At 41.7% G+C, this 24,429-nt stretch overlaps 1 protein-coding gene across 2 annotated transcripts in view; it reads right to left on the bottom strand.

Annotated features, from left to right (window-relative positions):
• DNAJC6 (DnaJ heat shock protein family (Hsp40) member C6) overlaps positions 1 to 24,429 on the bottom strand; it is a 151,292-nt gene that overhangs the window by 22,643 nt on the left and 104,220 nt on the right. For both annotated transcript variants that reach the window (XM_058657577.1, XM_058657579.1), the window contains exons 2-11: positions 20,041 to 20,191; positions 18,635 to 18,684; positions 18,397 to 18,545; positions 8,732 to 8,854; positions 5,771 to 5,904; positions 4,593 to 4,787; positions 3,588 to 3,705; positions 1,852 to 1,931; positions 844 to 1,037; positions 653 to 733 (exon numbers count right to left, since the gene is read on the bottom strand). In XM_058657577.1, the coding sequence (XP_058513560.1) occupies positions 653 to 733; positions 844 to 1,037; positions 1,852 to 1,931; positions 3,588 to 3,705; positions 4,593 to 4,787; positions 5,771 to 5,904; positions 8,732 to 8,854; positions 18,397 to 18,545; positions 18,635 to 18,684; positions 20,041 to 20,191 (1,275 nt within the window). The remainder of the gene's footprint in view (positions 1 to 652; positions 734 to 843; positions 1,038 to 1,851; positions 1,932 to 3,587; positions 3,706 to 4,592; positions 4,788 to 5,770; positions 5,905 to 8,731; positions 8,855 to 18,396; positions 18,546 to 18,634; positions 18,685 to 20,040; positions 20,192 to 24,429) is intronic.

Here is a 24,429-nt window from a genome sequence, read left to right as displayed (position 1 = left end):
TTTTAAACAAACTGATTCTGACAGCACCCATAGAGTTGAAAGCATGGAAGTTGTCAGATTTGAAAAAAAGGAACGAGCAGGAAGAGCACAAAGTAAGGAGGATGGGATTTGGGTGACTTCAAAGTGCTGCTCTGAATTACCTTTACAGAACAACCCGCCAGTCAGTCAGCATCTAACCGTCTGCTATGGTTTGGATGTTGTTTGTCCCCCAAGAGGTTCATGTGTTGGAGGCTTGGGCCCCAACGTGGTGGCACTGTGATGTGGTGAGACCTTCAAGAGACTTGGCCTGGGGAAGGTCCTTGGGTCACTAGATAATATCTCCCCTGGGAGAAAATACTAACTTCCCAGAGTGAGTTCTCACAGAAGCAAGTTCTTACGAAAGTGTGAACTTGATCCTTGAACTGTTCTGACTTTCTGTTCCAGGATGCGATTCCTTCCTGTCCCATACAAACTTCTGCTATGATGTGATGTCACACACAGGCAATCACCAAAAGAAGAACAGCACTGCATCATTTTACTTTCAGTCTCTAAAAGTATGTGCTAAATGAGCTTTTCTTTTCCTTATGAGGTTAGCCTGAGTCAGTGATTTCATTTTAGCAGTGAAAAACAAGATTAATGGGTCATGGGAACTTAAACAAACACTTGGAAGTACCTTGCCAACAGAGAGAGGCAAAAAAGCCACCTTGCCCAAAATGCCTGGGGTTGTCTGGAGGAATATCTATTGGTGCCTGTCCTGCAAGGAAAAAAAGCAATGGGACACCAGTGAGACTTAGGCAGCAAGGCAGTGGGATAAATAACACAGAGGCTTTGCCCTAAAAAACCACACTACCATGTAGCTCATACCTCCCAAGGCCAGGGTATCCTGATGCTCCTGGTGAGAAGAGAAGAGGATGCTGGGGTTGACATCTTTAGTGCAGTAATGCTCCCATGGTGGGGTTAAGTCTATCACTTTGTCATTAGGCTGCACTTCTATATCCAGCGTCACCTGAAACAGCTGAGGATATTTTTCTGGTACATCACATGCATCTAACTCAGGCCTAAATAGGGATTTAAAAGAGTAATATCAGTGACCAACAGTGGAATCAGCATGATGTTCAGTAAAGAGATTATCTTAGATTAGCTTTTAGAAACTCTGAACAACCAACATGTCTAGGAAACAACCATCAATGAGATTTGTTAAGTGACTTCTCTGAGCTTCAGTTCCCTCATCTAGAGGAAAAGGAGACTAATTCCTGGTCAAAGGACTTGGACACCATTGCATGTGAAAGTATTGGATGGTATGGCCAGAATCAGTTGTTAAAATCTGACCTGGGCTCACAGCCACTATCTTGAGCCCTTGAATAGCTAGCTACTAGCTCAGCAACACCTACTGTCACCCCAACTTCTGCCACCCCTGTTAGTTCCCTTGCTACCTAATGTTACAGCAACTAAGAGTTAATGTTGGGTACAGGGGGTCATCCAGAAAGCCTGCTTCAGCACAATGTCTGGGTATCCATTCTGATTCTTTTCTCATACCCTACAGCTGCTTGACCTGCCATCCCTGTTGGAAAATGCAAAGGACCACACAGATATAACGGATCCAACTAGAGACTCTCTTTCTTCTTTGCCCACTCTTGTTCCCTCAGGTGGAGTGTCAGACCTTTCTATTTGAAGTCTACTCCATGTGTACTTTTTAAGACAAGTCATATCCAACAGAAGTCCTGAAATGCACCCAGCCTCTCCATGCTGTGCATGACAATCAATGGCCTAGCAGACCAGTGTTCTGGGGGTGACTGCAGCACAGCACTGTACAGTCGCAAAATTTCTCAACTTCATGGATGGAAAAAGATTCTGGGCTCAAGCAGTACTTACTTGGTGAATTTTAAAACTGTTGTGTCCAGTGGTATGAATCCACTATGAAACTGAAGCTGGAATATCTGAGTGTTGGTCACCTAAAAATACATGAGACAATCACACAACAATCAATCAGTACAAAAAGAGTCTAATCAAGGATTACATTTTGTGGAGCCAGACACTTTCAGCTCTTTCTATATTTGAATCCTTGTTTCCTATGACACCTAAACAACCCTCCTAGCTTTCTGTCTAGCTTTCTGGCTTTTCTCCATGCTTAGCAAGTTGCCTGCTTATTCCCTAACATTCCAAGCTTTTGCACACTGCCTCACTTTGACTCTTAGCATTCCTTCTACCCAGGATGCCCTGCTCCAATCTGGTGAGCTCATCCTTTAAGTCCACCTTGAAATGCTAACTCCTGTCTGTAGCTCTTCCGGGCCCCACAGTTCCACTGCAGCACTTCAGCCTTCCTCTAAAACAGTACCAAGGATATGTATACATGGGTGAGTTTCCCCTACTAGGCTGAGTTTCTTAACCTTATGAACACAGGTTTACTTTCATCAATAACCACCTAAGTGATGGCAAGAACTTTTTTTGAAGATTTATTTTTATTGGAAAGTCAAATATACACAGAGGAGGAGAGACAAAGTGGAAGATGCTCCGTCTGATGATTCACTCCCCAAGTGGCTGCAACAGTCGGAGCTGAGCCAATCTGAAGCAGGAGCCAGGAGCCTGCTCTGGGTCTCCCACATGGACACTGGGTCCCCCACATGGGCACTGGGTCCCAGGGTCTTGGACTATCCTCCACTGCCCTCCCAAACCACAAGCAGGGAGCTGGATGGGAAGTGGAGCTGCCGGGATTAGAACCGGCGCCATTATGGGATCCTGGCGCAATCAAGGTGAGAATTTTAGCTGCTAGGCCACGCCACCGGGCCCTAGCAAGAACATTTTATAAAAATATTTGATGACTTAAAATATAATTATTTGAATTGTCATTCCTAATAGCCAAACAATGGAAATAGCCCCAAGATCTATCAATGTAAGAAAAGATTAACAAAATAAAGTATAGCTATTATACAAAAGAGTATCATTCAAAGGAATATGAATTCAAGTTACCACAAATGACTTTGTATTGTCTGACTACACACATACATGAAGAATCCCAAATGAGCAAACTGATGAACACAGAAAGAAGATTCATGGCTGTTAGGGAATGGGGATGCTGCAGGAGGGATGAGCAGTGATTGCTACTGGCTACAGGGTTTATTTTAGGAGTGACAAAAATGTTCTGTAATTAGCTAGTGGTAATAAGTTGTACAATCTTTTTAATTTGCTAAGAACTGCCTCATTGTACACTTCAAAAAGTAACTTTTATATTATGTGCATCTTATCTCTGTGAAAAGAAAATATACAATTATTTAGTTCCACATGCTTAGTAGACTTCTGTCCCTGTATACTGACCAAAATGGGACATTGTAAGAGAGACACCACTTCTGAAGAGCATGGTTAGATGAAGGTAGCAGAGGGCTGCTACCTCTGATTAGGGCATTGTGCCCAGGACTTTAGGCATGTTACAACCTCATCAAGTCTGTTTCATTGTTCATAAAATTGAGATAGATGGCAGAAACTTTTGGAGGCTCTTTCTCATTTTAAAGCCATAAGTCATTCAAGCCCGAAGTGGTGTGGAGAAAAGACTCAGAAATACATCTATAAAAACTCAATCAAACTTGATGCCATGATTCTTCCCAAAACCATACCTTTGCCTGAAGCCGGCTCCCAATGGTTGATCTCAAGTGATACATGGAAACGATCACATCTCCTTGAGCAGTGATGTTCAAGGGAATGAAGATTTTTCCATCTTGAACGCGATATTCTCTTTAAACAGAAACCAAAGCATACATCGAAAGAGTCCAATTTGGTACAATCCCACAGACAGAGGTATAGTCCTCTGTGCCTCTGGACAAGCGGCCTGTCCAGAAATCATTATCCTTTTTAAGCAAAATTAGGAGTGTAAGCAGTGCCTACTAAATGGAAACTGGTTCTGCAATGGAATGGTACTGGTCTGACACAAACCCTCCTTCACCCTGTCAGAATTGCCAGAAGTGTAATCACTGATCTTTGCAGAGCTCCTGCTTTCCTAAAATTACATCCAGTCTTAGTTATGAGGGAAAATTCATGGAAAAATTGAATCAAAAGATAAGATTATTTTGATGCAAAAAAGAATTTTCACAACCCAGTTTTTTCATAATATACAAGAAGATCCCTCATATACAGGTTTTCTTTAGTCAAATCTTAAATTAATATTAAAAGCAGAGACATAATGAACCAAAAATATCCAACCAGGATCAGCAAAAATGTGAAGCTCTCTGAAGATCCTGGATACCATTGCTCAAGTTCAAGTTATTCTTACCTAATTTCACTTCACGTTGACTACTCTCATCCGTCTTTTCATACCCCTAAACTTTCCATTGGCACCTACTCTTAACTATAACATGTTGCCATCTGCCTACTTAGAATTGTCACTCACCCTTGATTCACAATTTCCATTTAAGCCATCTCCTTTTTACATGTCCAGATTCCTCTTCCTTTATCACTGCCTCGCCCTTCATTGTAGTCTATACTTGTCCCTTAGCCTGTATCAATCACCTCACCGTGTGAAAATGGTCCATGGCATTCCTTTTTTTTATTATTATTATTTTCTGGTTACTTCTGATGTTAAACTAGGCATTATACAAGAAATGAAAAAGACCATCATGACTTACTTCATTCGTTCAAAATCTGTGCAGGTGGAATATATTTTGGTTTCTCCAATCAGCACATCGCAGTAAGGACGACACCCATTTCTCTGCTTGTTAAAGAATGGAATTGGACTGACAGTAATTGACTTAATTGTGAGAGGCTTGAAGTGAGGGCGGTAGGGTTTGTCTGCTAGTAGGTCACACATATAGCCCAGGTATCTAAAACAGAAGATTGCCACTCCTTTAGGGCCCATCACATTGGAACAAACAAGCAAACTGTTCTTGCAAATTATTCAGTTATAATAAAAACTTAATGTTAATTTCTTAAATATTAATGTGTCAAAGAGAATGCAAAAAATAATAGTGGAAAGCTTTTCTCTACCATCTTCTGCCAAAAAATGACAAGTGGCTGTTTATTTGATCAAAAAGTTTACAAGAGCTTTCAATTAGCTAAATATTTAAAAGTATATTTCTGCTTTATCTAACAGACTAAATTTACCAACTAACAGTTGACTTGGGTAGAATGTTATCACCAGGAGTACTTTCAAACCAAAAAGTAAGGAGATGCAATTTAAATAAGAAAAGAAAAATATGACTAAAAGGAAGAGAATAAATCAGTTACCTACAACGGTTTTCTTTTTTAAGCTTTTTCAGATTCCCTTTTGTAATCTATTTTTTTTTTTCACTTCTATATCAGAGTCATAAGAAAAAGTGAGTCTTAGAATTCTTTGTTCTCTCTTTTTGAGTTCCTTTAGTTAACTGTGTCCTCCACAGAATGAACTTCAGTGGCTAGCATAGCACATTATTGCTTCTATTTCAACAGCATATAGTGAAGGATCGGGGAACTAGGCCTGTAGGTTGGGGTTAAGTTTGATACGCTGACCATGACCTTTAGGTCTTGTTAGATCTGTGACAAAGCACAATCTGCCTGGGTCCAGTTTCCTCACCTGTGCAATTCAGGAGGTAGACAAATGTATTCTTTCAAGCTTCCTTCCAATTTTAAACTTACAAATTCTCATACGGGCACTGATGAAACTGATTAAACCCTGAATATTCTACCCAATCCATTTGTTCCTAAAGCTTGTGATTAATGCCAGCAAATTAAAAGAAAGTGAACAAAAGTACCTTCAAAGTAGATTTCCAGCACTACATGAGACCAATTAGACCATGTCTGCACCATTGCTGCATCTAGCCTACATTACCTCCTATGGGATGGTGAAAGTCCAATCCCCGGTCTCTTTGCATACAACAACCGAACAGCCGGGCCAGGAGTAGAGTAGAGATTACAGAAAATGAACATAGCACCAACCAGAATTGACGAGGCTGCCCGTCCATCCTGTCAAAGGAAATTCACAAGCTCGTAAGGAGAGAGCCTCTTAAACTGAGGTGATTTTTGCCTCAAAATTGTTTTTTCTAATGGCAGTTTAACAAGCACTGGGATTTTCTTTGCCCCTCCATAAGTTCCCTCCCCTCCCCACTAATTTCCCCCCTAGTTTTACGATGAGTGTCTTTCATGAATAGTTATAGTCCATCACTGTGCCATTTAAGTGTCTCCCAACAATGTAGAGCTCACCTAGTGAGACACAAGGACCTGTCTCTTGACATCTGGTGGGGTGAAAGTCCCCAGTCAAGGGTCCCAAGACTTGGGACCATCCTCTAACTGCTTTTCCAGGCTATAAGCAGGGAGCTGGATGGGAAGTGCTGCAGCCAGGACAGAAACCAGCACCCATATGGGATGCTGCACATGCTAGGGGAAGGTTAGCCAACTGAGCCATTGCTCCAGACCCATGAATATTGTTTTTAAATGTACAACACCTGTTGAACATTCTGTGTCATAATAATCCCGTCTCTTATTTTTTTCTTATTTGTTCTTCTTTGTAGAAAAGAAAATAACTTGCAAACAAAAAGACAGAGCAATCTCTCACACATTGGTTCATGCCTAAATGCCCAAAATAGCCACAACCTAGATGTAGTCAGGAGCCAGGGATGCAATCCAGGCCTCCCATCTGGCCAATAGGAACCCAATTACTTGAGCCACCACCACTACCTGCTGGGTCCATATTAGTAGGAAGCTGCAGTTAGGAGATGGAGCTGAGGATCAAACCTAAGTATTCCTGTGAGGGAATGGGGCATCTTAGCTATAGGCGAAGCTAAATACCCACTCTCGGTTTTTATTCCTTATGACTCTATCATTAGAATTGGAACTTACATCATAGCACTTTGAACAGCAGTCAGACCTAGGCTCTCTGAGTTTATTAATCACTAAAAGTAATCTCTTCTCTGGCACAATCTATTCTGCCTCTGAAAGGAAAAATCCCTCAAACCTTAACTTTACCTTAATAATATAACACTACATTTTCTTTTTTTTCTTAAAAATTTATTTATTTTTATTGGAAAGGCATATTTACAGGGAGAAGGAGAGACAAAAAGGGCTTCCATCTGCTGGTTCACTCCCGAAGCAGCCACAACAGCCAGAGCTGAGCCCATTTGAAACCAGGAGCCAGGAACCTCCTCCAGGTCTCCCATGAGGGTGCAGGGTCCCAAGGCTTTGGGTCATCCTCTACTGCTTTCCCAGGCCACAAGCAGGGAGCTGAATGGGAAATGGAGCAGCCAGGACACAAACTGGCACCTATATGGGATCCTAGTGCATACAAGGCAAGGACTCCAGCCACTAGGCTATCACGATGGGCCATGATACCAACAATGTCATGATGCACTTAAACAGCACGATGTTAAACCTGTAACTGTTACTAAAGGACTATACTACTGTAACAATGTATGGAGAAATGATGGGGAGAATGAGGAGAGAGACAGGGGAGGGAAAGGGGGAAATTCCTATACCTACAAAACTGTGTCATGGAAAATAATAAAATAACTCAAAAATAAACACAAAGGGTTTTTCCTTTACTAACAAGAATTTAAAAATTGAGATAGAAATTAAAAAGTGGGCCCAGCGGTGTGGCCTAGCAGCTCAAGTCCTTGCCTTGAACGCCCCGGGATCCCATATGGGCACCGGTTCTAATCCCACCAGCTCCACTTCCCATCCAGCTCCCTGCTGTGGCCTACAAAAGCAGTTGAGGATGGCCCAATGCTTTGGGACCCTGCACCTGTGTGGGAGACCTGGAAGAAGCTCCTGGCTTCAGATCAGCGCAGCACTGGCCGTTGCGCTTACTTGGGGAGTGAATCATCGGACAGAGGATCTTCCTCTCTGTATATCTGACTTTGTAATGAAAATAAAATAAAAAAGGAAGAAATAAAAAAGTAAATTCTTCAACTTTATCCTTTGTTTCAGACAAGTGATTAAAAAAATAGGAAGGGAAATAATCAAACATTATATATAAATCAAGCTTTATATATATTAAATGACATATCAAATATCAAGTTATACATATTTTATAGAAATAACAAATACTTCCAGTATTTATGCTCAGATTCCATTTCTATATTCATTTTTATGTATTCATTTATGCAATATTTTTATATCTGGCATATAAAAATTAAAAAGACACAGACCTTTCCTGCTAGATGCTGTCTAGTGGGAAGACAGGGAGAAGAGCTTATCATGTATGATACAGTTATTAAATACCACTGAAAACAATAATATTGAAGAAGGCCACATGAATGCCCCCTATTGTGAAAATATTTATTCAAAGAAAGCCTCAAAGATTCTGCAGAAAGTTGAATTTTAAACGGCAAGTAAAGGGCCTTGGAAAAGGTTTGGTAAAGGGATCCAAGCAAAATAATGGTTAGAAAGTCATCAGTCCCATGAGGAATTGCTCTAAAATACAATTTAGTAAATAGGGAGCATAAGTGTTCTCCTTTCACTCAAGCTCAAGCAGTTAGGAGGAGTACATCTGCAAATATGTTTACAAATTTTATGTACATAACACATCTGCACCCAATAGCTCTTATTTCTATCTTTTTCACAACACTTAGCACATTTAAGCTTCCTTGCCTAATGTGCGCTGCGTGCCTATCTGCTTTTCACATCTCGTTTCCACATCCCTCATTACCTAACTCTCAGATATGGGATCAAAAATAAAATATTTTCAACTCCAAAGTTGCTAGTTAATCATTTTGTATACAGTCACTTGCATTTGCCCAAACCAAATCAAACCAAACTAAACCAAACCAACAACAACAACTACATGAGTGTTACTCACCAAGCAGTGAACCACACAGACGTTTTTGGGATTCTGTAGCAGCCAGTTGTACATGTTCCGACATACAGCAAAGAGGTTATGCAGACTGGGGGCCTGCCTAATGGGCCAACTGCATTCTGAGACCTAAGGGAACAGCACAGAAGAAAATTAACTCCCCCATGATTTCTTCTCCCACAGGCAAGCATCCTACCAGAAACTTAGTCTGGATGAGTAGCACAACCTCTTTCAGCATAGCCATGAGAAGTTCGGAATAAGTTCTAACTACAAGAAAAAGAGGCGTTTAACATAGTAATTTTTTAAATTAAAAGTTCTGTTTCTGTAAAGATATGAAAACAGATTTTTAAATACATTTTAAATTAAAGCGTTCAGACTACACATTTGGGTTTCCTTCTCTTGCACGAATTTAAATAACAATTCCTATAAATATAAAATCTTTTTGCCTATTGTGTCATTATAGAATTGTTTTTGCAGATTCTACACTATACATTACACATTTATCTCAGATTTAATTTTATGCTGCATATTGAGCCAGGGGTAGTGTTTGTCTTGTTTTGTTTTGTTTTGTCCTTTAATGAAGGAGTAATCCTTGACATCTTCAGTTATTTAACACACACATTTAGTTAGCACGTTAGAGGATATCAGCTATGTGCCAGGAATGCTGCCTGGCCTGGTCCTTACAACAGTCACAGAAGAAGGTAAAGCGATCTCCATTCTGCAGATGACAGCACTGATAAGCTGCACTGCTGATCAGCGCTAGTCCTGCAACGCAGGTATAAATCATGCTGCTATAACATTATAGTGGTTGCCTCTAAACACTAGGCATGAATCTGAACTGACTGTACATCTATGAATTAAACTTTTAAGCAGTGATAAGCTTAGACTTCAGCAAGCTTCAGATAGCTTTATGGGGCAGATTTATTTATTCGAAAAGCAGAGTGACAAACAAGGAGGGAGAGACAGAGAACTCTTCCATCCACCAGTTCACTCCACACATAGCCCAAACACCATTCGTTTCAGTCAAGTTACTAACGTCTCCAGGACTCAAGAGTGAAAAGTACAAATGACATAACAGGTTTGTCATGAAAATTAGGTAGTACAGTGTAGAAGAAGCAAGTGCAAGTTTCTTGTCAGGCTGTACTGAGTGAACTGTTTGTATCAATTCTCTCCTCCAGAACTGAGTTTCACGAAAAAACAAATCACAACTTTTTCACTGGTAATTTTGCTGCTCAAATGGCAAGTGCTCAGTACACATCTGTTGAGTGAAAGAATGAACGAAAAAAACAAAAGGACACAATGTAACATGCATCCCTACTTCCAAATCACAGAGGGCCTTCCAATGAAACTGTTGGACATATCTAGACAATGAGATGATGGTGTCTGGGCACACTTAAATAACTGGCTGATGGAATTATAACTCCTTATGAAGGACCATACTATTATAACAATATGAGGAAAATAAGTCAGAGGGTGGGAATTTGGGGGGCGGGGGAGAATCCCAGACTCTACAGAATTGTACCATAAAATTCAAAATTTAAAAAAAGAAATAATAATAACAATAATAATAAAGATGAAAACAAATGAATAAACTGGCAATCTCTTTTGGTATTAAATTTATCTATGAGTATAATATCTTTTTATAAAGATTTATTTTTATTGGAAAGGCAGATATTAGATATACAGAGAAGAGAAGAGACAGGAAGATTTTCCCTCCAATGGTTCACTCTCCAAGTGGCTGCAATGGCTGGAGCTGAGCCAATCCAAGCTAGGAGCTTCTTTCGGGTCTCCCACATGGGTGCAGGGTCCCAAGGCTTTGGGCCATCCTTGACAGCCTTGACTGCTTTCGCAGGCCACAAGCAGAGAGCTGAATGGGAAGCAGGGGTCACCGGGATTAGAACCGGTGCCCATATGAGATCCCAGTGCGTTCAAGGTGAGGACTTTAGCCATTACACTATCATGCTGGGCCCTATGAGCATAATATCTTAAAGATGAAACAAGTGAATTTGGTTTTTTCAATGTGGGTACTAACAGGCAATAGTTCTTGGACAATATTTTTAAAGGTTTGAAAAGTATGTTATTCCATACACCAACTGTTAGTATCTGTAATGAATTTCAGCCAAAAGTTGGTTACTTTGCTCTTGTTACAATACACTGATGGTTCTAGAACCATTAAGTCAATTAGCAAATAATATTCATTTAAACTGCTCTGTAATTATATATATTTACTTGGTCTATAATTACATACCATTAAGCAAACACAACATTAGAATTTCTTACAAAAGCGTGTGCTCTAATGGGGTAAAATATTTATGCATAAAGAAAGCAAAAATATTTTTAGGGAACTGAATCACAGCAAGCTAATTTTGTGGTTCTCTAGGGTTCATAGCTTCGAATAATAAGCATAATCCTTGAGAATCTGACCTTTCACAGTGCCGATTCCAGTCTCCTGAACATCCTCTGGACTCTCACAGCATGAGACAACACCACATGGGTAATAGTCTGCTAACACCCAGTGGGGAAAATAAGCCAAACACCACCAGGATAAGATGTCACTCAATTTTTATCTACCATCACCCTTAGCATAAGGCAAGATAAGTAAAAGCACCCCATTCCAAGCATAAAAGCAAAAGGTGCTATAATGAATGCAATTGCAGTACCATATCTTATATTTAATGAATCTCATCCCAGTTTTTGAAAGGGTATTTTAATCAATCACCTATTGTGGCATTTTTATTATCAGTTTTAATCAAAGCTATCACTTACTGAATGCTGTCTCTAAACCAGACATTGTTATCAAGTTTATTCCTTGCAAGAAGGAATTCAATCACTGCAAGCTATTTTTATAGTTCTCTGGAGCTACAGGAAAAAAATCTAAAGAGTGCCTGTGAGACAGGTGCTTATAATTGTGGCACTCATTGAATATGTGAGATGAGACAGAGCTGAGTCTCAGAAGAGGTGATGTAACTTTCCCTAAAAGGAACACCTGAGATGTGAACCAAGGTAACTTCTCCTTGATTTTATTTGAAATACAGACAGACAGACAAACCTCCCATCTGCTGGGTCATGCCCCAAATGCCCATAACAACAATGGGTGGGTCAGGTCAAAGTTAGGAGCCCAGAACTCAATCTTGATCTCCTACTTCAGTGTCAGAGACCCAAGACTTGAGTCATTACCTGCTGCCCTCCATGTTAGCAGGAAGAGGGATTAGAAATACAACCAGGGAACTCAACCAGGCACTCTCACAGGGGACACCAGAGCCCCAGGTGGTTACTTAACCATTCACTTTTACATTAATGCAAAAAATAAAAATTTGTGTACTCTCACTACATTATCCTGCCAGATGATGATTATTAACTATAAATGTATTTTAAGTTATTGGGGTGTTCACAGCTTTAAGAGATACCTGTATATTATCAAGGTTAAGACTTCTAATTCACATAAGACTGAAGAACTAGAATGTGGAAATCCTTGGTGGTCTGGCTCCCAGGCCAGGGACTGTTCCTCCCTCCCACTGCTTCCAGGATGACAGTAGCACAACTAGATGAAGTCAAGGCTATAAGGACACTGTTCTACAGCGAAACCTCTTACCAGCTTTTTATCAAAGCAGAAATGACAGAATGCACTAGGGACCTCTTTGGTGAGCTCTCAAAGGAAAGGGCATAAAAATACATTGGTTTGTGCCCTTCCATGGGGGGTGGTAACCCAAGAGGGAGAAGCCCGCTATTTCCCTCCCAGGCCACTCCCATTATCAGATTATGCACTCTCCAGGTGGTTGTGTGGTGTAACTAGACAGAACTAGCCCCCAGTGCCAACTTCTGCCAGCTGATGCTGTGGCTAAGCCCCAACAACCCTCACCCACTCTAACTGTAGATTGCACCAGTAGGAATAATCTGCCCAGCCTAGTTTTTCCCTGATCTGGTCCACATAAGGTGCACAGGTGTTGTAGCCCTGCCTAGTCTGGTCTACCCCCATCCCAGCTCACGCTCTCCAGTGGGAGTAGCTGTCCAGCAAGGGAACGACCCCTGATTCCCCTGCTGACTTTGTCCCCTCCCTTCCTGATTCTCACGTGTGCTGGTTGGGTGCTGCGGTCACATCTGGCACAGGCAACTAGGACAGGGGCTGAGGTGGCTAGACAGACACCCAACAACATCCGTGAAGGCTGGATAGTAGAGCTGGTTAAATGGAACAAGGTTTTAACACCCATTGGCATGTATGAGAGCAGAAGGGAATGTGGGACAGACTGGACTAGTCTGCCACACATACTGGCAAACCAGGGTAGGGGGCGCACCTGGTGGGGGTTATTGTGGGTCGCTCCAACTAGGCTGCAGCTTCCACTGGTTCATGTGAGGGCCATGTGATGGGCAGAACCAGGCTGGACTGCAAACATCCATTGGTTCCAGTGGAAGACAGGGATGGAAACAGAACCAACCCAGCAATTGCAACCACCAGCTGATTGGGGCAATGGACTGTGCCAGTCCCTGTGCTTGCTGGTGCATGCAAGAATCTGGTCTGGGAACACCTCAGACAAAGTTTCTTTCAAGATCCCCCCAATCGAGCTTCCAGACTCAGAACCCTAACCATCAAAAGACAAAGGACAGAACAAGTCAATCAACCACCTCAGCTATATGTTGGCAATGAAAATACTGGGCAAACGGAGACTCTATGATGGACTATGTCAATCAGTGGATTCTTCAACAACCTCATCGTGCTTGGAGTGGTGAGAGTGGCAGCAATTCAGAACTGTTGAACTATCAAAACCACTTGAGCGGGCCCGGCGGTGTGGCCTAGCAGCTAAAGACCTCGCCTTGAACGCCCCGGGATCCCATATGGGCACCGGTTCTAATCCCGGCAGCTCCACTTTCCCATCCAGCTCCCTGCTTGTGGCCTGGGAAAGCAGTCAACGACGGCCCCAAAGCTTTGGGACCTTGCACCCGCGTGGGAGACCTGGAGAAGAGGTTCCAGGTTCCCGGCTTCGGATCGGCACAGTACCGGCCATTGCAGTTACTTGGGGAGTGAATCACTGGATGGAAGATCTTCCTCTCTGTCTCTCCTCTTCTCTGTATATCTGACTTTGTAATAAAAAAATAAATAAATCTTAAAAAAAAAAAAAACACTTGAGCAAAACCCTCTGAGCATGTCCCACATCTGGGACCTGGGGTGGGTGGGAGACTGGGTGGGGCTTCTCCCTTAAAATCCCCTGTTACATCAGCTATATTAAGGAAACAATACGGAACTAATTTTTTTGCCCATCTTCCTGTAGTGCTTGAACGTTTTTACCCTAATTATGTCAAGATTGTCAAATAAATAAATAAATAAATAAATTTTTAAAATACATTGGTTCAATTATGAGCCCTTAGAAGCTCACATTTTTAATAACTTTTTTTTCAAAAATCAATTTTTTTCCAAAGAGGAGGAATCCTGCAAGATTATGTGGTTCAGAAGCAGTCAACATAAAGTAAGAATGGGTTAGTTATTTCTCAGCTACCCCCAGGGCTCCTTCCTTATCCAGGCCTCAAATGGGAAGGAACAAGAGGGTCCAGATGGAACTGAAATAGTATTAATCAATACTTGAAATCTTGAGGCCAAAATATCTGACTTCCAGTTTTTGCCAACAGCAACGCCAAGAAACATGTGAAGTAGTGATTCCTGATATTCTGCTATGGAGAAACTGAACCAGCACATAACATGTACTAGACAGGTGCAGTATATGTTCTGAAGGCAATGCAGAAGGTCCAAGTCTTGCACAATGGTGACAGTTCCACACATTGTGAATATAATGAATGTCACTGATTTACATGAGTGAAATCAGCTTATGATTTAATGGCGCTGAAGCAGATAGATAAGTTCTCTGAAGTCTCAAAACACAAATTTATGGATCTTTTTAACCCAGATTAAGAACATCCCATTTAAATGATGTATCTTGCCCCTAGGACTTCACTGTCAGCATCAGTACTTTCATTTCCTCGTGTTGGATGTTGGCTGTGAAGAGTAGAAAAACTAATATTCAATAACTCTTCTGTAGTTCTGGACAGGTAATCTAGCACCCCACTTAGAATGTGGAGCTATCTACCATTTGCTATTTTGAGTCGGAGCCTCTGATGAACTGAGACTAAACAAAATCTTATTTTAGTTTGGTTACTTATACAAACACTAAGACGACAGCTGTGTGATTATTCTATCTAATGCCTGCAAGCCCACATTGCTTCTAAACGTAAGAGTTCATCAAAACATGGAATAGCAACTCTCAACAACATAAAAGTTTGTGGAAAATAGCCTGTCCTCACTGCCAGCATCTGAATCCCCACTCACTCACTCCTTACTCTCTCACTCACTCTCTCTCTCAGTGTATAGTGACTAAGTTCAGGTTTGAAGGCGCAGAAAGACAGTAAGACAGTGAGACTCCATGAATCTATAACATAACCAGTCCCATGATTGGTCATCTACATTTATCACAGGAAGGTCTAATTACTAACATTAGTACTCCACTAAACTGGAAGGAGGAAAAAAATTTTAATAATTATGGACTGAAATTTGGGAGCCAATAAAACTTTAAATTAATGCAACAAGGAGAAGTAAATAAAACCACAGAGTAATCTGGGGAGAGGAATGACCAGTAGATTGAAAAGTGATCTAGACCAATGAGAAAGGAAGCTAAGATGAAAACACGACCCAAAGGCTTTGGAACTATCTGCCTGAAATGCAACTGAAAGTTCAGGAAGACAGGTGAGGAAACCAATTCCATTCTGTCAATTTCTGGAACTCTTTGAGAGGAGCTAAAGTTAGCACAATCCTGTGTACTAAGAAGGAAAATAATAGAAAATCCTTTTGGCAAGTGGAAAATCATCATCTCAGTGGAGTTAGACTATCAAAGGAGGTAGTGGGGGGAGGGGTGGTGTGTGTCACAGCAAGAAAAAAGCTCATTCAAGGAGACACAGAGCATGTTCAGCACTGACTGGGACCTAAAATGCAACTAGAGAAGCCAGACCATGAAGCACTTCATGAGACACATTCTAACACATGCACAAACAGAAATGACCCACGTCTTTCACCTGGACAAGCTTTCCTCATAAATCAAGGTCTGGTTGTCACTGTCTCCTGTCACTGAATGCCCTTAGCAGCTGTTATAAGTACCATTCATTCCTGCATGTAGAATGCTGTGCCTTTTCTCACCAGCTATACTTAAGCACCTTGAGAATAAAAACCAATTATCTCTTTCATGTCTATAGTGTTTTACAATTCTTGCCAGTGCCAGTTCTGTAGTACAGTGACTTAAATTGCAGCTTGCAGCATCACATATGGGCACAAGTCCCAGCTGCTCCACTTCCCTGCTAATGTACCTGGGAAAGCAGCAGACAATGGCCCAACTGCTTGAGTACCTGCACCCACATGGGAAACCTGGAAGAATTTCCTGGCTTCAGCTTGGCCCAGCTCTGGCTTTTGTAGTCCTTTAGGGAGTGAACCAGTGGACAAAGTCTCTCTCTCTCTCTCTCTCTCTCTCTCTCACTCACTCTCTCTCTTCACCCCGAACCTGTAATACGTGCTTTCAGATAAACAAAATAAACATTTTTCTAAAGTTTCATTTATTTTTATTGGAAAGGCAGATTTACAGAGAGAAGGAGAGACAGAGAGGGAAAGATCTTCCATCTGCTTGTTCACTCCCCAAATGCCTGCCATGGCCAAAGCTGAGCCAATCCAAGGACTAGCCAATTGAGCCATCATGCCAAACCCTCAATAAAATAAATCTTTAAAAAAAAAATTCTTGCCACATTTATTCTTTAGGAAATATTTAGCATCCAAACCAGGTCCTATTCCAGATATCAAAGAAAATAAACATGCCTCTGCTCTTCTGGAGCAAAGAAAGCAAAACAGGGTAGATTTGCAATATGTCATTCCTGGTACCTCTGGAAAGCCACTGGGTCAAGGTACAAAACCTTCAGTTACACTAACAAGTCTACTCTTTCAGAATATCTTTTTTAAAAAGATTCATTTGTTTTTATTGGAAAGGCAGATATACAGAGAGCAGGAGAGACAAAAAGGAAGATCTTTTGTCCAAAAGTGACTGGAACAGTCAGAGCTGAGGGGATCTGAAGCCAGGAGCCAGGAGCTTCTTCCAGGTCTCCCACAAGGGTGCAGGGTCCCAAGGCTTTGGGCCGTCCTCGACTGCTTTCTCAAGCTATAAGCAGAGAACTGAATGGGAAGCGGGGCTGCCAGGATTAGAACTGGCCCCACATGGGATCCAGCCACATGTAAGGTGAGGTCTTTAGCTGCTAGGCCACCGTGTCAGGCCCTTTCAAGATATCTTTAAGGAATCTGCTATTCATAAGTACTATCCAAAGACACTGTCACCTGGATGACAGTTTCTGTGGCACATAATATCTTTACTTACTTTCAGAGGAAAAATGTTACAGATTGCAACAGATCTTTCAAGATCATATAAAATTTCTAGAACTATTTTACAAGATTTCCACTGTGTTTCAACTATGAAAACAATGGCATGGTGCAAACATAATGGCAAAATGGGTTAAGCTGTCATCTGTAACTCCAGCATCTCATATGGGTACCAATTCAAACCCCGGCTCCTTCACTTCTGATCTTGCTCCTCGCTAATATGCCTGGGAAAACAGCAGAGGATGGCCCAACTACCTGAACTCCTGCCACCCGTAAGACCCAATTGAAGTTCCAGGTTTCTGGCTTCAGTCTGGCCCCCAACTCTGGCCATTTCAGGCAACTGTAAAATGAACCAGCAGATGGATGTTCTCATAATCATTCTCTCTCTCTCTCTCTCGCTCTCTCTTTCCTCCTTCATTCTCTCCCTTTTTCTGTGTAACTCTGCCTTTTAACTTAGTGAGTCTTACAAAATAAAAAAAAGAGGACAATGATAGAGCAAAGATGACATGTACTTTAAAAAGAAACTTAAAATGGTGGCACTCAATCAATTTAAGTGACTACTGTTATAGCATAGCAAGTAAAGCTGCCACCTGAGCCACCAGGGCAATGGCTCAAGTTCCAGTTGCTCCATTTCCAATCCAGGTCCCTGATACTGTTCCTGGGAAGGGAGCAAAAGCTAGCCTTGAGCCTTGGCACCCACATGGTAGGTGAAGAAGGCTCCTGACTCCTGCCTTTGACCTGGCCCAGCTCCAGCTGTTGTGGATATTAGGGAATGAATCAGTGGATGTTAATGTGCTACCCCTCACTTAAGAAACAAGCAGTCTTACTGAAGGCCAGGAAAGTATTCACAAACATTCTGGTGTGTCTGCGCTGGTCTAACCACACTGTCTAATCTTGATACCCAAGCAGTAATAATTTTTTTTAAAAAGGTCAAAAGTAAAATTGGTATTACAGTATAAGAGGAGCCAACAGCCCTACAGAGTCATCTCTTTCTCTGATTTGAACCTCAGGAACAATGTGTTGAGGAGAAACTAACCACCAAGTGATCTGCAACCCCAATTTGAATGGTATTTCACTGACACACTTTCTGCAATAATACTCAAGGAAAAACTTCACAACATCTCAGAAATGCCAATAAGTATTGTACGGTCGGAAGTTCCCAGAGTGTATAGTTTTTCAGCTTTATCAGCCTAATGCCAAAGGTTTTTGGGATATCTCTTAATGGAAAAACTCCCCGTTATGGTTTCAACAGTGCCATTCTAAGGTTAACAGTCCTTACCCGGCTGTGAAACTTGGCAGTTCGATAAGACTTAGGTGACAGATTGTAGACTGTGTAGTGGTCAAGATGTCTAGAGTCTAAAAAGCTTCGAATGTCATCCACTTGATTCCTGAATCCTATGTCAACACTGTCCAGAGGAAAAGACATCACTAGGGAAGAAAGAAAACAGGTTATGTAAGTCTGCTGACAGGCATTGAAAGTTGTGCCGAAGAGTAGTTGATCAACACGAGACACTTACCAATAATTCTGGAGGTAACATAAGTGAAGTCTAAATCCCCCTTTGTGTAGCTAAAGGTGAGAGAGAAAAGGGCGTTCATTAAAATGACCCACATACACCAAAATTTCCTTTCTCAATCATTTGTTCATTATGAACTGGGACACTTCTGCCCACCAGGCATCTGTTGACTCCCGGAAGCTATTCTCCCTAACAAAGGGCATCACTAAGAGAACACAGCTCAGTCTAAGGTTTATAAACAAATACACCACTCCAACTGGTACATCCCAGTGCCCCTACAGAGGCCACTTCAGGAACAGAAAGTGCAGCTCATTCACTCATTCTGATTGTTTCAGCCAATTTGCCTATGTGCAAATACCTCCAATACCGAGTTGCTAAGAGGTAGGGGAAGAACAAATGCCATATTTTCTTCCTCCTGCCTGGCCCTGGTTGAGAATAAAGCAATTTCTTGAACAAAAATTAAAAATGTTGATTATGAAGTAGATTCAACATTTGAATTCCTGATTCAAAACTGTAGGCTGTTACTTAAAGTGATAGCACAGGGGCTGTCACAGTGAGAAAGGGCACTTCCTGGGATGCAGGCATATCATATCAAGTCCCAGCTACTCCATTTCTAATCCAACTCCCTGCTAATGTACCTGGGAAGGCAGGACAAGATGGCCCTATTGTTTCAGTCCCTGTCACACATGTGGGAGACAACGACAGTGTCTCAGGTTCTAGATTTCAAACTGGCTTAGCCTTGGCTATTGCAGGCATTTAGGGAATTAACCATCAGATGGAAAAGTCTCTCCATCTTTCTTTGTGTGTGCATGCATGTGCACACATGTGTATACATTTGTATCTTGCAAAGAAATAGTTTTAATGCCACCAGAATTTCCAAATACTTAAGAATAAAAAGTATATGACATGCTCATAATAATTTCCACACAGAAGAAAAGCACAAAGCTTTTCCCACTGAATAAATTTTAAAGAGCTAATAGAATACAGAAACAAAGTTGTGTTTCACTTATCTATAGGTACTGCTCATTCAGAGTGCATGTGTATTTTATTTCATTTGATCCTCAATTCACTTAAAGATACAAATTCTATTAGGGGATAAAATTAAAGTTCACAGAAGTTAAGTAACTTTCCTTAGTAGATACTACATTAAAGCCCAGGATGTCCGATTCTAAAATCAGGGATAGCAACCATTATAACCTAACGTGTCAATGAGACAACCCCTTCTTGACTGCACTTCTAGCTCCTAATGGACTCAATTTCATGGGTTCAATGACGTTCCTTGGTTGATCAGACCCCAGATTATTACATCACAAAATGGACACTCTTGATATCAAACACACAAGTGGCAGATAACCAGTTCCTTTGGAAGCACAGAGGTCAATACCCTTCACCATGAAATATGTGTGTACCTGGTGACAGACTGTATCACTCTAGAAGAGGTGTCCTTGAGGGTGTCCTTCAGGTTGTCCTTGAGGTTACTAAACAGTCTCCCTGCGCCTCCTTTTACCATGTCAAAAAGACCTCCCCCATAGCTGGGCTCCATGTCTGGAGAAGAGGCACCTGCCAAGAAAAAACAGAAAAGATCATGGCATTGACCACGCCCAAACCCAATCCTGTTTCTTTCCTAAACACACAGAAACTGCCTCAGGGAGTCTGGGACAAACATTCCTGGATGTTACATCCTGTTCGCAAAACCTTCCAAGTCAATAGCAGCAATGCACCCAGTCCTCAGCAGAAACCAGGGTCAGTTTCCCACTGAATCCCTGAGCCACAAATCTCCAGAGCTGCCCTGCCTACACTATGTCCAGCAGCCAGCCATATGGAGCAACTGAGTAGGTGAAATATGGTGAGTAAAAAACACATACAAAATTCCAGATTTGATGCAAAAAAAAGTAGACTCTCAAGATTTTTATATTGGTTGTATGCTGAACTTATAATATTTCAGCTATGTGAATCTTAAAATATATACTATTAAAATCTGTCTCACCTGCTTCCTTTTACTTTATCAATGTGGAATCCCAGGAACATTTAAATGACACTTGTGGTCTGCATGAAACTGCTCTTGGACACTGATGCCCAAACTGCTGACAGAAAGCAGCACTGGTGTGAGTCAAGGGACTTCCTTCAGCCCCGATTGAGTGACTGTATTCAAATCCCCATTCACAGCTGTTCTTCAAAACAATGACTGACTTCTACTATGAAACATGTCTTCTGAAAGGTATGACCAACAATTTAGGGCTGAGAACATGTGGTGGTCACTAGAGTTACTTGCCCAACATTTCAGCTTCTCTTTCCTTACAACTTTATGGACACGGTACTTTCTGATCCCTGTGGTTGGTTGGCTCTGGCTCACCCAGCATTTCTTGGTCTGAACTGCAGAGCTATTATGTGCATTTTAAGGAGTTTAATGACATCTCTGGCTTCTAGTCCCTGGGTATTACTTGTAGCTGCCTCCCTACCTTCACCCCCAAATTGGGAAAACTAAAAAATGCTTCAGGATATTGGCAAACATCCCCTAGGGTAGGGGAATGTTGCAAAAACTACCCTGGGTTGAAAACCTCCACTTGGGTCTGCTAAAGAATAAGAGGAAGCACTACGTACAACTTCCAAGACCCAATATTTATCTATCAGGAGGAGACTTCATTACAGTTAAGACTCTCCCTTACTTCTCTTTTTTGTTTATTTCTTTTTGCTATGCAAGGGACAAGGTTTGGCAGCACAGATCCCGTGTCTAGGACTCCCAGACCATAGAGCTACATAGTAGACCTTCCAACTCATGCTTGATGAATGTTTGGAATAAGTGAAAGTATCATGTTGTTTGCAATCATCAATATCCTAAGATGTGTCCATTACTACAGGACAATCTAAGCTATCTATAAGGACTAATAGATGAAGGCAGCAGGAGTCCATATGATAAAGCTAATGGACCCAGGACTACGCTATAAAGCTTCACAGACAAGGGCTTGAGTCATTCTCAACAGGGTTCCTGTCCAGGTGCTACTCCTAAGCCTTATTTATTTATTTATTGGTTTGTTTGTTTATTCATTTTTGCCTACCTGTAAACTGGGACTAAAATAGTGCCTACTTCATAGTGAAATGCTAAATGAGTTAATGTTAAAAGTGTTAAATGGGGCCATGAAATGCCTCAGAAGTCACTCTGCTGTCAAATATTTCCCAGGGCTTCTACTCTAACATGTCCCCAGACTCCCATCTCCCAGGCAATCTGCAGCACCCCCACCTGGGGCCTGCAGTGCTCCACCTTCCCCACATACCTTTGAATAAAACAGAACAGACAACTATGCTGGCACACTGGCATAGCTAACACATATTTGGCATTGATCAGGCTAAGAATGCCTGCCAGCTATTGGCTGCTTTTATCCCAGCACAGTAACACACACCTGCCTAGGTACAAGGAAACCTAGGCAGTTGCCTACAGCTTGTGTTTCCTGTAATTTTTGTAAGTTATGTAATACTATTCTTCTTTTTCACATTTTTCAGTCATTTCAAAATGTAAAAGCTGTTGGTCTTCTATAGTGTGCAAAGCCAGGGAGCACACTGGATCCAGCCTCTGGGATGCAACTTTCTCATCCCCAGTCTCCAGTTGTCATTATCCTCTGCACATCACTGTCTGACTGCATCATTTCTGTCTTTACTGGGTCCTCCTGATTTGGAAACTCTCTGTCCTTTCTTGTAACTTAGTGGGGGCAGAATCTGTGCTTCTGGCACTTAACATAGCTTATCAGGGAAAGCCAGGACACACACCTGCCTTAAAGAACCATTAAGCAAAATCAAATCATGTCTTTCTGCTCTTTATTGTGTCTTGGCTAGCTGGACATACCATTTGGCTATGTGAAGACTACAGATGGGCTCTGGCAAATTGTTCTGGCTTCTGCAGCATCATAAAGGGCTTATGAGCTGAGCATGAAGCCTGAGTGATGATGCAAGTGTGGTTTTTAGACAACTGGGGAAATTTATGCCTGTTAATAGACTGGGTCCTCAGAGTTCTATTCTGCCACAAAATCAAGAGTTGGAGAGATGTCTGGGGAACCAATTTTCTGTCATTCCCTAGAAAAGTGGTAAATCAGAAGCACGTTCACACTGAAGTGTTAACTTGGAATGAAAAGGGGGTGAGGGGATTATGAGCATTTTGTCCCAGTCTATCTTTCCTGTGTTTGAAAAGAAAATATGATACAGATTTTTATGTATACGTGTGTTTAGAGGGAAGTCATGCCCCTTATTTCAAACGTAAGTGAAACATAAGCAAAGTTTGTCAGATCTGTGGTGCTCTCTATTGGCTGCCAAGCTGCCCAGAAGACCGGATTCTGGCATTTTACCCGGGGTTGTGAGAGGCTTGGGCTGCCTACATAATGAGATCGGCTTGGCTGGTCTGACAGATGCAGTGAATTATGAGGATGCTTGCTGCAGGGACATCTGCTGCTGAGAGCGACCAGCTGAGAGGCATCAGGTGGGCATGGAAGAGGAACAGGAGAGGCACAGTGTGTAAGACGCAGGTAGGGAGCAAGCTAATGACAGCTGCTGGAATCATGAGATGATGTGGTGCTGTGGAGTAGCATGAAATGGTAAGTAAGCATGAGCTCTAGAGTTGCATAGATCTAGGTTTGATTTGCAGGCCCTTCCTGCTTATCAGCTGAGATCATCAATGAGTTACTTTGCTTCTGTGAGGTTCCATTTTTTTACCTGTAAAAGGGGAGTATAACTCCTACTCTTCCACTATATGAAATTAAACTATCAAAAAGATCTACACACAGTTCCTACCACAAGGGAGAGCTCAGTTAGTAGCAGGTAGTGTTATTTGTCCACATATCCATTCATTTTTATATTTACCAGCATTTATCCTCTGGTACTCCTAATAGAGCCTATTTTCAAACAGTGACTTACATATCAATAGTTTTTGTGATGAGGAAGAAAAAACGTGAGTCAACATGATTAAATGTTAATAAACATCAGCATGACATGCAGTGTGTGACAGCCAGTTTTTAGCATGTTTTAAGGAACAGCTGCCTGACCAACACAGACTTATCATAGACTAAGACCTAAGAACAAAATGAGATATTTCCTAATGGCTGGTGGTTGACAGGGCCTGTCCTCAGTCCTGTCCTTTGCATGTGCCAGTGGATGCTGCACCCTGGGCCTGTGGATACACTAAGGTGGACAGGTCAGCCAACAGACCTTAGGAAAATTTTCTCTATCCTGGGGCAACAAAAATGACAACATCTCAGAACTATCAAAACCATTCAAGTAACACCCTCAGGATACTCTTCCCACATCAGTGTCTCTGAGGCATCATCAAATGACTATCCCCTATCCCTGATGTAGTTAGACAGCAAGCAGTGGCCTCCTCCCCTTCCCCCCATGTGGACATAGGAGAACAAAAATATTGAAACATTTGTCCTTCCCACCATTCTCCTTGCCTGGATCCCCACCACCCTAATCAGAGATTCACATGGGCATTCCTCTCTCCTAACTATGTAAACAATATTAAAAATAAAAGAAAGAGAAAAAAAGAAATTTGTCACTGAAAAAAATACAGAAAAGGCAAATTTCAGTGTCTAAAAGTAGATTTTGCTGAGAATACAGCTGCGTGTGGATTCATGTCTTGTCTTGGCTGCTGTCATGCTAAGGTGGCAGAGTTGGGCAGAGCCACAGAGGTGATGGCCCCCAAAGTCTGAAGCATTTATCATCTGGTTTTTCATGGGAAGGGTTTTGCAACCTACACACTAGATGGCTGAGAACATTCGCCTTCTTAAGAAAGCAGAGTTTGTCACCTCCAACTCCTT

This window comes from Ochotona princeps, chromosome 2 (genome assembly GCF_030435755.1).
Source record: "Ochotona princeps isolate mOchPri1 chromosome 2, mOchPri1.hap1, whole genome shotgun sequence".
In the NCBI taxonomy this organism is placed as follows: Eukaryota; Metazoa; Chordata; class Mammalia; order Lagomorpha; family Ochotonidae; genus Ochotona; species Ochotona princeps.
Note: the sequence above shows the minus strand (reverse complement) of the source record. Positions and strands in the feature narration are given on the sequence as shown.